Source organism: Labrus bergylta, chromosome 16, assembly GCF_963930695.1.
Source record: "Labrus bergylta chromosome 16, fLabBer1.1, whole genome shotgun sequence".
Classification (NCBI taxonomy): domain Eukaryota; kingdom Metazoa; phylum Chordata; class Actinopteri; order Labriformes; family Labridae; genus Labrus; species Labrus bergylta.
In genome coordinates this window covers 6268076-6282978 of record NC_089210.1, presented here as the reverse complement: position 1 = coordinate 6282978, position 14903 = coordinate 6268076, and the positions used below count along the sequence as shown (strand labels likewise).

Here is a 14903-nt window from a genome sequence, read left to right as displayed (position 1 = left end):
TACAAGTGTAAATTAAAATGTGTCTCTGGCTGTTAATGAGCCAAACCTCAGCCAAGAAAAATACCTACATAGTTCCCTGTAGCAACCTCCGGTGTTGGAAAATGAAGCCAATGCGGATGTGCAAAATCCTGCAGTTCATCCAGTGTCCGCTTGAGGCTGGCTGCAGAAGTACTCGATGTCACATACGCACCAAGACAAAACAGCCGGCTTATACAGCAGCAATCAACATGTTTACAGCTTGGTACAAAGAACCAAATAAGGTTTGATTAGCTCAGGTCTCCTCTGGAACACACTGTACAAGGAGTGACTTTTGATAACTCATCTATTTTGATTTCATGCTGGATAATAAGCGTTATTCATAAAAATGGCGTGGAACTGAACAGGCGGGCACGATGTAACGGTTCATCCAGAGGCTTCAAACCCGTCTCAGCTCTTAGCCTGTCGTTAGCTTGACTGAGAGCATTTCAAGCATTACCACTACCGTCGATGACTCCCGCAGCCCAACGGTGACTTCACTCAGGTGTCGTCCATTAATATGTACAGTCTCTGGTTCTAACCTGTGTTTACTAAGCTAATTGGCTGTTGGGGGCAGCTAGCTTCTAAATGAGAGACAAAGATTAAAAAAAAATATTACCTTTAACTTTTAGCCACAAAGCAATGAAGTGTTTCCAAGACTGTTGGACTCTTTGGTCAGGAACTTTACCTTTTAGTTTACGTCACATGCTACTGGCATGGGGAGAAAAATGATCCCTGTTACCTTTAGTTATCCTTAAATTTATTTTAAGAATCTTCCCAGGAGTCTAAGACTTGCTCATGTTCAATGAAGCTTTTTAATTTTAATTGTAGAGCCATGCAGCATGCTTCAGGATGGAACATGTCTTCTGAAGAAGTCAGAGAAACTTGTGAAGAGTGCTCATGCTGCCTTGTTACTCGAGGTGAACTTGTGATTCATCAAACATCAGAAGACTACACACAGCTGGCTTAGGAAAAACTATCCTAAATGCTAACATGCAGATAGTAGCAGTAATGCTCACTAGAATAATTTACTTTATGAAATAATCTGTATTTTGGACGGCTAGGTAGAAGACAAACAGAGAAACAACACAACCGTCTGTCATATATCATCTAGTGTACTTTTATTAAGGAAATAATGATATAAAATAGATAATAATAGCACATAACAGAAGTCCAACCATACTAGGTTTCATTTAGTGGAAAATGTGCAGACGAGTCACATCCCACATAACAATTTTCCTGCTTTCTTGAAATCTTTTTCATACACGCTAGAACAACGAAGCAATCAGACAAAAAAAAAAAAATATTGTATTTCTTAGTAGATGTTAGTTCAACACAGAGATGGTCATCGAGAGGATTTAAAAAAATTCAGCGTCTTGATCGATGGCTCAACAAATACGCTGACTGCCACTGAACACCTCCCATCATTGTGTAGTCTTGCTTTAATATTGCATTGTTCTTTGCATTGTTATGCATCAAAGTGACATCTTTCTTAGAATAAAAGAGTTAAATGAGGTGTAAACATATAAATATAATATAAAAGGAGTCACACTGGATTTAAATATTGTCTACGTTTAATTTTTGACTAACAATAAGGTCTCTAGTTTTTTTCGTTGGCGTTGGCTTCTTTTTTTTAGGACTGTTTTATACCTTAAAATAGGAGACTGGTCTGTTTTACATCAAATCCACAATCCCTTTAAAAATAGAATATTTGTTGAAGTGTATGTACAAGCCTTCATTTTAATAACATCATGTATGCATATATTTCTGAGAAGATTAACAAGTTTTTCTCTGCTGAGACAAAAAAAAAACTGCTTACAAAAAGTGCAAAAAGGGCGTGCTCGATTTAACTTGTCAGAGCTCTTGACAATACAATCACTCCCAGTCTGTTTGCAGATAATATGATGTATGATATCAGATAGACTTATGCCACTGCACATCCATAGAAATAAACATGAACATCCCTAACACAGACAGAGGTAACAGGATGTTATTTCATATTTCTATGGGTCCATTTCTGCCCCTCATGCTCGTCATTTATTTACAGCATTTCCTCTTCTCCACATGCAGCACTCTATTGCAGCGGGGGCACGTGTGGTACGCGTCCTTGAACCTCTTCATGAAGAAGGGAATCAGGCAGCAGCACAGGATTAACCTACAACACACATATACAATGCACTGTTAGCGTCATGTAGCACTGCAGAAGACATGTTTTTTTTTTTTTTCACTTTTTAGACACTGAGGCAAAGTTAGCTTCCACTGCTGTCTGCATGAGTTGGTCTATTCTTCATATGCACACATATTTTTCACTGTAATTTGTAGGTAATGTAAACGGAAAGCGCATTGCATTCACCAAATAAAATAAAATGACACATATTATCTCATAATTACGAGATCAGGAAGATGGGCAAACTATGACAAGCAATCCAGAAGCGCACACTCACCCGCAGCAGATGAAGAGTAAGCACATGAGCCAGGCGTACGTCCCTGCTTTGTAGGTGACATTGGTCATGACCTGTTGCTGGCAGGACGTGCAGGACGTCATTCCTGGAGAATCCCCGAGTGCTGAATCGTAGCTCACAAACCGTCTTTTGCCATCACCACTTTCCAGACCTGAACCAACACCTCCGCCTCCGCTGGTGAAGACTGGTAGAGTCAGAGAGATAAAGGGATGGGGGAGGGGTCAGTAAAGTGTTTATAAGAAAATAAACTTCAGTTTTTGACTGGTGTCTTTAGGAGAGTGTTACTTCAGGTGTGTGTTTACCTGGCTGGACATTAGCCGCGTTGGTCCCGTGGTTCTGAAAATCGAAGGGGCTGTGGACCTTGTAAACCGTCACTCCATCCCCTTGGCTTTGACCTTGACCTTCTACTTGACCAAAGACAAGATTGAGTCAGTGAGGCAGTCCAACAACAATGATTGTAACAATGTGCTCGCTTGTGTTTACGTTTACCTGGTATGATGTAGGGAGGGAGTTGCTTTTTTCCATCTGCACTCATTGTGCTGCAGAGAGAGAGAGAATACACAAAGATATGTTAACTAAGAAAAGCCCTCATGAAAATACCTTTCAATACATTTCCCACACCTTGTCCCTGCTTGAAACTACTTCAACATATTCTTCTGCCACCAGATAGCGCCAAAGCCAGAATGGCAGATCTTGAAACTTGTGCTACTTGTGACTGTTGTCTCTTCCTGAGTAATATTTAGCTCAAAGTGAAGTGAATCAGTTGTTGGTACAGAGAATATTTACTACATTGTGAAGTTGTTTTTTGTCAGTAGCCCTGAGGGGAAACGCCTGGGCGGGACTCAGTCTGAGGTGTGATGATTGACATGTTTCAGGGTGTGGTCGCTAAATAAAAAGTTGTTTTAGCGTCTTAGGCAATTCACACCGAAAATCTCGAAAGCTGACTGAGATACTGCAGGGATTTGTTTACATATAACGATTTATCAGAAATGTCACTATGCCTTCTTTCTGATGGACATGGTGAACTTCTACTAGACATTTAAACAAGTCATTCACATGATACGACTCGCGAAACAGCATTGTGTTCACAACTGTTTCCCTACTAAACAGCTTTCTGTATCAACTAAAGTAGTGGTGTGACTGATGTTTATTTGAAATGTAAAAATATTGCTTGCTTCTTTGCTTGTTGAAAATCTGCATCTGTGGTTGCGTTTGGCTTTCACTCGCACTCTGGCACATTGATTATCAATATATTTTACATGTCGGTGACAAAATAAAAACATGCTGCTGCCTTATTATATAGAAAATATATTTTTTAATAAAACATCGCAAGACTGCAATTCAAGCAACACACAGCCATCAGACAGTGGATGGGTGGAGGGATCAAGTCATGTTAAACACTAGCTGACGTGTTAGAAGGCTAAATCAAAGTCTCTCATAACCCTGACAGCTATAAATCTACATTGATTACTTCAAGTATATTTCTCTGCAGCACAGATGAGGAGCATCTCTCAGAGTGCGACATGGCCTCATTAAAACATCATTAGCATTCTCCTGATGTGACACATATCTGATCTACAAATAAGGTAACACCGTCTAGTTTTGACATGATATTAAGTGCCTATTTTAAACAATGTGTTTAAATGTATGTATGTATTGCTTGTAGAGCTAATACTCAAGCACAGCTTTGTTTATTTGAAAACAACAAACTGTTCTTGAAAGGAAATATACAGTTATATTAAGCAATGTGTTAATGTGAGTAACTCTAAAATGATGCATAGTATAGTGTCCACAGGTTAGTAGCTTCAGTCTGAACCATTACTTTTCCATATGCCAGTCTAGTTAAGTGTTTTACTGCACATGGTGGTAGTGTGTCTGGTTTTAAGTGTGTTCAAAAAAATAAAAAAGTTATGTGATCAGTTTCATATGTCCGTCCCATACAGGAAAAACCAGCCTAAAATATGCATATGACTCTAAGTCATCTGTTTTTGTCTCTTCTTCCTCATTGGAGAACTATTTCCATAAAAAACAAACACTTAAATACACTGTGGCAAAACTGCATCACTCTGCTAATCTCTCTCACACACACACACACACACACACACACATAAACAGACTGAAGTCACATTTGGGGACCGTAGTTTTACTTTACTGGGGACCTCTCTAAAACACCTTTTACACATGCACACAAATACAGATTTAAGTCACATTTGAGGGCCATAGGTTATATATTATATTTAGGGGGCATGGACTGTATAAAGAAAGGAGAGCGGAATAATCGCCTCAAGTGAAGCCCAAAGGACTAGAGCTCCCCCTTCTGACTGCACGCAGTTGTAAACCCTGCCTCCTTCACGTTAACAGAGGGTTCACAGCACCGCGCCGTGTGCAACAGGTAGCAGAGGAGGGCAGATACAGTGAGAGTCAACATAAAAGTCATTGAACTTCCATAATGCAAGTCCTTCAAAGCAACATGAGAATCTGTTCTGCTGTGGACTGTGTCGGCCTGAGAGGTCTTTGCACATTTTATTAGAAATGATGTGTGCTTTTGTTTGTGGAAGCACCAAGATGTCAATACCGCAGCTTTTCCAGCTGTTTCGTGCTGCACAGACTTTGGGTCCAAATTGCGCAACTCTTCAGCGCCCATAACAGGGGTATTTTGGCTTCATTTTTTAACAGCGAGAGGTGACAGCACCGTGTTGTCCATTCTTTATATGGTCTCTGGTAGGGGACCTCCTATCTCTCTTAATACACACACACACAAGACACACACACACACAGACTCAGGTTAGATTTGGGGACCATAGTTTTACTTGTTCGGTACCTCCTGACTCCCTTACACACACACACACACACACACACACACACACACACACACACACACACACACACACACAGATTTTCCTCAAACGAATAATGACATGTACTGAAAGGTAGCTACAGCTAGCTATGAAACCTGGGAGACATGACAGACTGCTTTGTCACCTTGTCACAGTACATCCCACACACACACACACACACACACACACACACACACACACACGCCCATATGTTTGTCCAGGAATGCCACTGACCTGCATGCTTTCCTCAGTGACACAGACTGCCTGTCACAAAATTATCTGAAAATCTGTCTTGTGAGCAAAATGAGAGGGACAAAGTCCTGACACAGTATCATGTAGATGACAGGTTTCATTTAAAGTATGCTCTAAAATAAGCAAAAACCTAGACTGCAAAATCTTTCCAGAACATCTGAAAGGGTTATTTTATAAATATAAGCATATTCTCAATGCTGTCTCTGTGTTTTCCCCTTAATTGAACCCACAAGCTGCATTGGCTTTTGTGTCTGAAAATGGGAATATAATTTTTCAGTAGCCTTTGTTAAGTCAGATAAGGAAACAGTTTGGTCTATAAAGTTGTTTCCCCAACCTCAGAGTTTGTTTGTTTGTAAAAAAAAACAAAAACTGACGTCTGCAGGCTTAAGGCAGCCAGTGGGTGCGGCTTTTGAAAAGTTCATCTGCAACATTACAATGATGCTTTAAAAATACACAGGGAAAGTTTGAAGCTGTTGAGAAAACAATACTTTCTTTATCAGTGAGAGCCAAGCAACATGACCTCAGCTCGTACAGCATCTGAAATCCATAAAGTTGGAAGTGGATGACAGGAAGAGAATTGGGTGTGACTGATCAAGAAAAACTGGCCCATGATGAGTCAGTTTCTCCCTCCTAACCATTCTTAGAAATGACAAGTTGACACAAACTTCTAGTCTTTTAGGAGATAACACAGTGTCTTCATTTACATTTATATCAGCTGTTAATCAATTGTGGTCAAAACTACCATTCATCGACAAATTGACCTGTGGAGTTCAGTGAAATGAAATGAATTGTCCTCTAAAGTTAACACCCCGAGACACAATTGGTTCATGGGTGTGGTTTTACTGGTTGTGGCATCTGTGCTTGTCAAACCAGACTCTCTCTTTCTCTGTGTGAGCGAGATGAATATTATTGGTCTTTCTCCATGATGTAATGACCGGCTTGTAAAAACAAGGTTTATTTTAAGGTGAAAAATAACAAGTTAATCGAATAGAGCTTCCTGAGAGTCTGAACCCAATACTGCCTCAAAACATTTCCTGCATTTTGTGAACTTGTATTTTGTCTCACAGCCTGTTATGTATTGTCAAAAACTCAAACATTAATTTAAAAGTTAATATAATAAATCAGTTTAGAAGTTGTTTTTTTTTAATTCATGTTGTCCTTTGATTTAATATGTAAAACCATAAAACTATGACAATACAAAACTATTTTTTAGGACAAAGAGAAAAAAAACAGAGAAATGTTTGAATCTAGTTTTAAACTTTAATAATAATTACTCAAATAAAAAATAAATAAAGGAACACATTTTAAATGCTGCACCTTATCCATTTAATAGGATTGGGCTTTCTGTCTTGATTGTAATTCTTGGGTGTGTTCTGTTTTACATTAAACAATTAAAACCATGCACTATAATAATAGGGCTGTAAACTTCTACTTATAAAAGCATTTCAATTATATCTGTTCCTTTACATTTCTAGAAAATGAAACACCATAATATAACAAGTTCATCATACTGCCCTATTTTAGCTCCTTGAAATTAAAAATGTCCTCTCTTTAATTTCTCAAGACATGATAACTTGTATATTTCCAAACTTCACTAATCAGCACGATAAAGACATTATTGTGTCTTAACGCCCATTCTAAAAAGATACAATCATCAAACAAGTGTTACCAGGAATAAGCATGGCAATAAACCTAAAGTTCAATCCCTGCAATATGAAATTGTACTTTTTCCTGTTAAATATCAAAGGTTTAGGTTACAACAGATTGAAGCTTATAGGTCAAACACAGTCATTGAGAAACCAAATGTATCATTCTAAGATTGAATTTTGAGGTTTTCTTTTCTCAACAAACTACTGAAAGTTTTCCGGGTGAGCATTTAATGTGTTGTTGAATGGTCTCTCAGTTCATCCTGTTTCAACTTTACAGTGATTTGGCCCACATTTTCGAGGTACGTTTTCTGTCTTAAAGCTGGTATTTCATAAGCTACTGATGATAACGTCTGTTACATTTTCAGTTTAACATCCTGTTAACAGTTTAAGACGTTGTCTATCAAAACTCAACAGATGTTCAGATGAATTTCTTACCTTGGTTGTGTGTTGCAGTCACTATGCAGTGATGTGTGTGTAACCTGCTGCTGAAGTAGAGTCCAGATAACTGAGACATCCACCTGTTTCACCTGTACCTGTACAAGGTTCTCTCTAGCCCCGCCCAAAGCCAGCCGTCATCCACAAAGACATGATTATCCACAGCAGGAATGAGTCACTCAGCAGTTTAGGTGTAGCTGTACTAGTCTTTTTTAACTTGTTCTTTGTTCTTGGCACTCTTAAATGTGAAAAACCAGTTCCACTCCTGCTGCTTTGTGTTTCAACGACAGTATCGCAGGCAATCACAAAGTTTTTGTGTTGGAATGTGACCAGAAAGCTACTAAGTTTGAGTGACATATGTTTACACACGTAATCACACACTTACTGTAAGTATGGACCAATATGACCATTTTCAGATATCAATTGTATTTGGATGAATAATTGTAAGCTCTGAATAGCTACTCTCACTAAACATAAGACAGACCTCATAAAATATCAGGATGCATTATGTATTTAAAAAGAAAAAGCTAATCCATCTGTTGAACTATATGACAGAGGGTTGGCAGAATGTAGCACAAACAACAGAAACACACTGAAACAAATGCACTTGTAAGTCGATTTTCTTATCTCACATACATCTGTCTACAGAAGGGATTTGGTGCAGGTAGGTGAACACTTGATAACCCCAGTGATGTGCTGGCTTTCACTGTCCGTCTCTCAGTGTTGTCAATATTTGGGAGCTTGCATAAAAAGAGCCTTGGTCTATTGAAGGTTCCAATGCTTTTTGGGTTGTCTTTAAAGGTAATGATGTAAGGAGGTATATAATGGGAAAAACAGTGAAAAGATATGCCATGTTTATTTATAAGGGGACCCAGTGGCAGCATTTATAGGGAGAACAAAAGAGGTGCTAAAACTGATCCCTGGGGGACACCACGTAAGGAAGGACAACAAGGAAATGGTATAACGCAAACTTACATTAAAAATTCTGTTTTCCAGATATGACTTTAACAAATGAAGGGGCTTGCCCCGGGATCACAGCCCAGTCTTTCAGCATTGTAATAAGCAAGTTATGATCAAACGTGTCGAATGCAGAGCTGAAGTCTAAAACTATTAAAATAGGTCAGTCCTTGTTGTTTGCTGCTAAAAAAAAAAATCAATAAGAACTCTATAGGATCCGTTTCAGTACTGGGGTTTTCCCTAAAACCAAACTGTAGTGTTTCAAATAATTTAATTTAGTTGAAGAATGGTTCTATTTGTTGATAAACAACTTTTTCCAGGATTTTAGATAAAAACAAATGCTTGGAGATAAGTTTAAAATTAAAACAGATGTCAAGACCGAGGCTGGGATGTTTTAAGAAGAAGCTGAACCACTGTTTGAAATAGGAAGGTAAGAATCCTGTGGAAAAGGCAATTAGTATATAATTTGTCACTATGTGGCTAGCTTTTATGAATGGAGCCTGGGTCTGTTGATTGATTCACAAGGCTCAGGTTTCCATTAGTCTTTCAGCCTTACTCCTTTTATTTGTTGATGCTTGTTGTTTATCACCCTAGCACCAGGGCACATTAGACCCCAACTGGCCTTTACAGATGGTATAAAGGACCGAAAAAAGAGAGAAAACCAGGGGGAGTGGAGGGTTCCAGAATGAAAGCTGGCGGGGAAGGTTTGATGAGTATTTATAAGAAGAACACAAACAGTCACTCTGTCTTTACCTATTTTTTTTCTTGCCAGCCCCCCAAATAAAATTTCCACATTAGTTTGGGGTGAGCCAATGTCAAAATGATGCAGGAAATATTCAGTACAATAGTACCGAGGGAGCTGGGGAGGGTGATGACATTTGTATCCTGTGTTTGCCAGTATGTCTCTTCTCTTTCATTGGTACCATGAATATATTGAACTACACTTACCATTGATATAAAGGCAAAAATTGGGGCCATGAGGAGACTAAAGATTGGAAGACTGATTTAGTTAGGTAACCTGTCTTTGAATTAGGAAAGGAATCTAATAGTTGTTGGACAGGATTTTGCAGAGGGCTTCTGACAGAGTGTTCAGGAATTTTGGACCACTGTGAAATGACAAGAATGAACCTTGTGGGTATGAACTAAATTATCATAAGAAGTCATTGTGGGTCAGAAGACTTTAAACTATTGGTCGTGTGTGCTTTTCAGCAGCAACATTTTCCCAGTTGGTTTTTGTAAAGGCAATTCATGAAAGGCAAGATAAGGAGTATTAGATTTATGCAATTATCATTGATGGTCTGTATTTTGTATACTAGTGGAAAAGCGTAAAATTGATAGTTGAGCAACAACCGTTTGGAGGGAAAACTTCAATTAAGAATCAATTAAACTTAGGTATGCTTGGTGCTTGCAATGTGGAGTTTTCTTGTGAAGCAGGGAGAAGAAAGAACCTGGTAGTCAAGTGCCCCAGCTAAATCATCTGCTATGATTGCTGGAAATGAACAGGTATGGGAATGGGAAACCCTGTTGCCAGGTGAGTGAGCTAAAGCCAACTGCTATGATTGCTTGATGTAGGCAACAACGGGCACTTGCATCACAGCACCAAAGGGCCCAGGAAGTTGTGTCAGAAGCTGGGCATCCCAGGGCACAATGCCCCAACTCAAATACATGAGTGGCATTGCTGGAGATAGGGGCAAATCAATGCCAAATACTTAAGCTTTCTTGAAACTGTGCAGTTGCTTGGAATATGTTGAATATGTTGCAGATGTGCTGGCATACTGTTGGCAGATGCCTTACCATGAGGGAGGTGTTGCTGGTGTTGGAGGTTGGGGACAGGTAGATGTGGCATCCTGGTGTCATTTACTCCCTGCTTAGGTTGGCTAATGTGAGGCCAACATGATTGATAGAACCAGAGGGAAGGGTGGTGGAGGGTGCTCAATCTGAAGTGTTGAATGTGGATGAAAGTTGGTTGCTGAAGACCCTTTTCCCCTATGATATCCTCCAACCCAAAAGAGGAACATCAGTATCAAAGGGTGTTGCCTCTGCTAGTCATGTCAACTGGGTGAGGTGGAGGTGTGTGCATGTGCATGAGTGTGAGTCTGTGTGTGTGCCTGTGTGTTTCTGTCTGTCTGTGCAAGTGTGTGTTTGAAGGGCCTGATAGACAACATTCCAGGGAATTGACCAATCCCTATAGAGTTTTACATTCCTTAAAAGGCTGAGGTGTGTGTCTGTTGTGATGTCTTTTTTTGACTGGAACATTTTTAAGTGATTACAGCGCAGAGGTTGTTCCCTTTTCCCTTTAGAAGTATTGACACAATTTTAATGCAGATACTAATGAAAATGTTGAGGATTTGTAGTTCATATACAACAGTATACAAGCCTTATCTATGACACTTTTAGAACATAATATTTCAACCCCCTTTCTCTGCGGCCTGGCAACCCACAACAAGATTCAAGGAGTATGCGCACGACTGCAGTCTGCAGCGAGACAAACGCGGGTTGAAGCTATCCGAAAATGTGTCAGGACAGGATAGCTGACATTACGTTTTTGTTTCTCATTTTCATTGGACATGCAGAAGTGGGCTACTGTTTTAGTATTATAGAAGTAAAGTAAAAGAACACTTGTGGATAGAATTAAAAAAAAATAAAGAAATGCTTAGTATTGCCACAAATCTGAATCACTGAGGCAGAGACCCTATAACGGACCAACAGAAAAAAAAAACATTTCCACCTGTGCTATAACTATAACATGCACCCAGATATGGTGGATGAAAACATTTAAATGTATTGTGACGCCCCCTATTAAGTCAAAATTGTAATTAATAAATTACATAATAAAAAAATATTCTCTCTTTCATTTTTGCATGGGTGCCATTAGTGGAGAAGGATGGCACTAATGTGAAAATATGGGAAGTGAAAGTAAGATATTTATAATTGATATCAAATAAAATCTAAACCTTCTTGTTTAATCTCTAAACACTGAGATTTTAAAAAGTGAATCTTTAAACTGCAGACAGGTAACGAGGAAAGAGGAAGTGATGGAGAGAGCGAGGAGAAAGAAGGAGGAGGGTACAATCAGAAATATAAAAATAGCCTCTGACTCAGCGGGTTTATAAGCAGTGTTTCAATCAGACTGACGTCTTCGCCTTCTGCATCTCTTCCTAACTCTTTACTATCTCACTTGTTTCTGTTTGATTGAGTTTCATCTTATTGGCCCTTTCTCTACACAGCTTGTTACTGGCTTATTTAACTCCTGTTTTGTTTAAACACAAACTGAAACTTTTTTTCTAATGTGAATCAATTCCAAAAAATGAAACCGTCATCTAAATATTTATTTTTATCTTTGTGATCTAGATGATTTAACAAATTATACCACACTGCCAAGGATTTTTTAAATATTGTTAATGTTTTCTTTATAGAAAAAGTTCTCTTTATATTTGATGTTAGCGTAATTGAACCAGCCTTGCTCACATACAGTAAAGACACTGTTACCTGAAGAGACAACTGCCTGCCATAGCAACATGTATGTTCTAACAGAAGGTGTTTGTTAATGACTATCACCTTTAGGTATTTCATCGAGCAATGCTTCAAGGAGCGAGCCGATTAATAGTTTCCTGATGGTAAAGCCAAGTTCAGAAGGAAGCAAAAGCCATTATGTAATGTGTTTAATTGGTCTTAGCCTAAATTCACAATGTTATCTCAACCTGACATTGAGTGTGTTAACCAAGAAACATTCAAACAGGGGGAGATAAGAAAGCTCTTAGCCTGTCGTGAGGTTGACTGAAAGTTAGGGTGAGACAGCATGGCGACAGCCCCCTACAGTTACAGATGGATGACATTATTCAGGCTTCGTCCATTAATAATTACATTCATGGTATACATGTGACTTTTGGAGCCAGCCTCAAGTGGACAGTCAAAGAATTGCACTTTTTATCATTTCTGCAATGGCGTCATTTTTGAACCCCAGTGGTTACCACTTGACAAAACAACTTCCACAAGTTTTTTTTTTTTTTTTTTTTTACAAATGTCCATGTATTCTAACCTAGATTCCTGGAAGAAGTTAGCAAGCCTAACACTCACAGCATTGAAGCTAGGCTGATGCTATGTTAGGTTATATTAAAGCCACATTGTCTTTTAATTATTTGACGTGTTTGTGGTTTAAGCATCACATCAGGTCATTAAGTTAGTTCAGTTACAGCTGAAAATGACTGCAGGTTTTCCTCATCACAAAAAAGTAGGACTATCTGCTAGTTATCTAATAAGGCTAATTACTACTATACACTCCCATCTTAAAACCACTGATCACAGATCCTTAGCAGACCAGTCATTTCAAAGTATGTGTGTTAGTTTCTTAAAGCCTTATCTTTAAGTAACTTCAATACAACCTATAGTAGAAAAAATTAGAAATAGCGGCTAAGTGACGTAGACGTTCTTTGTAAGGTCACTTGGGCTTCACATTTAACTATAACTGCACTTGTGCTGTATTGAACCTTCTACATTATCTTGTTTGTTGCAAATGAACACACTGCATCAGTAAGGAGTGTCTAGAAGAGATCAAAACCTGACACTCACATACCGAAACTGGAGTCGTGCCATGCCTTCTTTGATAAACTCGTCATGTCAATCAAGCATGGAACAGACAACACAGATTTGCATAACATTGTTTAGAAACTTCTGATTATCTTTGCCTCATAGGCCAATCCCTATAGGCTCACTGAAGAAGGCTTATAAGTACAGTACATACAGGTGGTTGCTAAATGACATCAACACCTGATGTTGTCGGAGAGGTGTGAAAATGTTGACTATGTATTTATATATCATTCACTTGTATGGCCTCTTTTTACTCTATGCTTGATATTCTCCACTTTTATGTAGGCAAGAAATGATTTATTTAGATTTAAGTTTATTGGACAAGTTTATACTATTTATAAAAAATAAGCAGTTTCTGATTCAGTACATAACAGCTGCAATTTATGATGAGTACTGTGAGGATTGGGTGGCACTGATGCTCTTCACTGTGTGAGTCAGAGTCGAACCTAAAACACTGTGTGCTCTCTGTGGCATGTGACCTGGCCTGCTAAGCAGCATCACTTCCTGTCCTGTTTTTATAGACCCAGTCAATCACTAATCCTCACTTATTTGTTAAAAATACTGTTACTTGCATTTACATATTGATTCATTCAGTCGATGTTTTGTTCTCAAAGAGTGTAAAACATTCTGTTGGATAATAATAATAATATCTTTATTTGTATAGCACCTTTAAAAACAAATGTTTACAAAGTGCTGTGACAGACAGAGCAAATACAGCAAAAACACAACAGAACAGAGATCAACAGAGAGGGCAAAATTGTAAAAATGCAAATGACAGGAATGATATGGAGTCAACAGGCAGGTATGGAGAGGCAGTTCAGTACAGTGAAGGAAAATTAGTTTAAAATCAACCAGGAGAGAACAAAATTAAAATTTAGTGGGACGACATCACATCACAGGCTGTAAACACAGAATGAAGATAAAAAGAAGGGATAAACGGGACATTGGTTAAATGAATAAAGCAACAGAGAGCTGAAGCGTTAAAAGATAAAAGGAGGAGGAATTTAAAAAGACTAAGAGCAGTAAAATTAATACAGGAAGGAATACATATAAAGGCTAAAACATTTAAATAAGAGAAAGATAAAAAGGTTAAGAGCAGTCAAATTAATAAAAGGAAGGGATAAATCTTTAAAGGAGAAATCACATAAAAGCAAGTCTATAAAAGTGAGTTTTAAGAAGTGATTTAAAAGATGCCACTGACTCTGTCCACCTTATCTCCTCAGGCAGGTTGTTCCGAAGTCGAGGGGCTCTGATCGCAAAGGCTCGGTCTCCTTTAGACAGGATAAGATCAAATGATTCTGTTTCTTGTTTTATTCATGTAACCAAGCATCATATACTGACTAAAGGAAAACTATTTAGAAAAATTAATTATTGGACATGAACTAACATTAGGTTTGGCAAAACTTTATTTGAGGAGTATTTGAACTTTTCCAAGCTTTGAATATTTTGGCTTCACTCCCAGTTGGCTGTTTCTCTGTCCATCTTTATATACAGTCTATGGGTCAAAAACACATGTCTGTGCAATGCAATGTTCAAATTTAGCCTATTTAACCCATGAATACAACATAAAGAGAAAAATAACCTTGAATAAATGGTTATTTATGCTAACACGGGGGTGGGGTGAGGTTGGGGGGTTGCTTCATAGACTTTTATACAATTTTTTTTCCAGGCACACATCTGCCACCAACCTTTGGCTTTGACCCTCCAGT

The 14903-nt window shown here is 38.4% G+C and overlaps 1 protein-coding gene across 1 annotated transcript; it reads right to left on the bottom strand.

Moving 5' to 3' along the window:
• Window positions 1-1112: 1112 nt before the first annotated feature.
• Window positions 1113-7757, bottom strand: LOC109993835 (Lipopolysaccharide-induced tumor necrosis factor-alpha factor homolog-like). Its single transcript, XM_020646931.3, has 5 exons — window positions 7651-7757; window positions 2967-3016; window positions 2780-2881; window positions 2460-2661; window positions 1113-2170 (listed from the first exon to the last, which is right to left on the bottom strand). The coding sequence occupies exons 2-5, from the start codon at window positions 3010-3012 to the stop codon at window positions 2053-2055; spliced, it is 468 nt and encodes a 155-aa protein (XP_020502587.1). The 5' UTR covers window positions 3013-3016; window positions 7651-7757; the 3' UTR covers window positions 1113-2052.
• Between the last annotated feature and the right edge of the window lie 7146 nt (window positions 7758-14903).

What these genes read in the sequence shown, in the direction of transcription:
- LOC109993835 (XM_020646931.3), bottom strand. Translation starts at nt 3,012, where the DNA reads ATGAGTGCAGATGGAAAAAAGCAACTCCCTCCCTACATCATACCAG. An exon ending in CGCGGCTAATGTCCAGCCAG is followed by an intron (nt 2,662 to 2,779) that starts GTAAACACACAC and finishes TGACTCTACCAG; the next exon opens with TCTTCACCAGCGGAGGCGGA. An exon ending in TTACTCTTCATCTGCTGCGG is followed by an intron (nt 2,171 to 2,459) that starts GTGAGTGTGCGC and finishes TGTGTGTTGTAG; the next exon opens with GTTAATCCTGTGCTGCTGCC.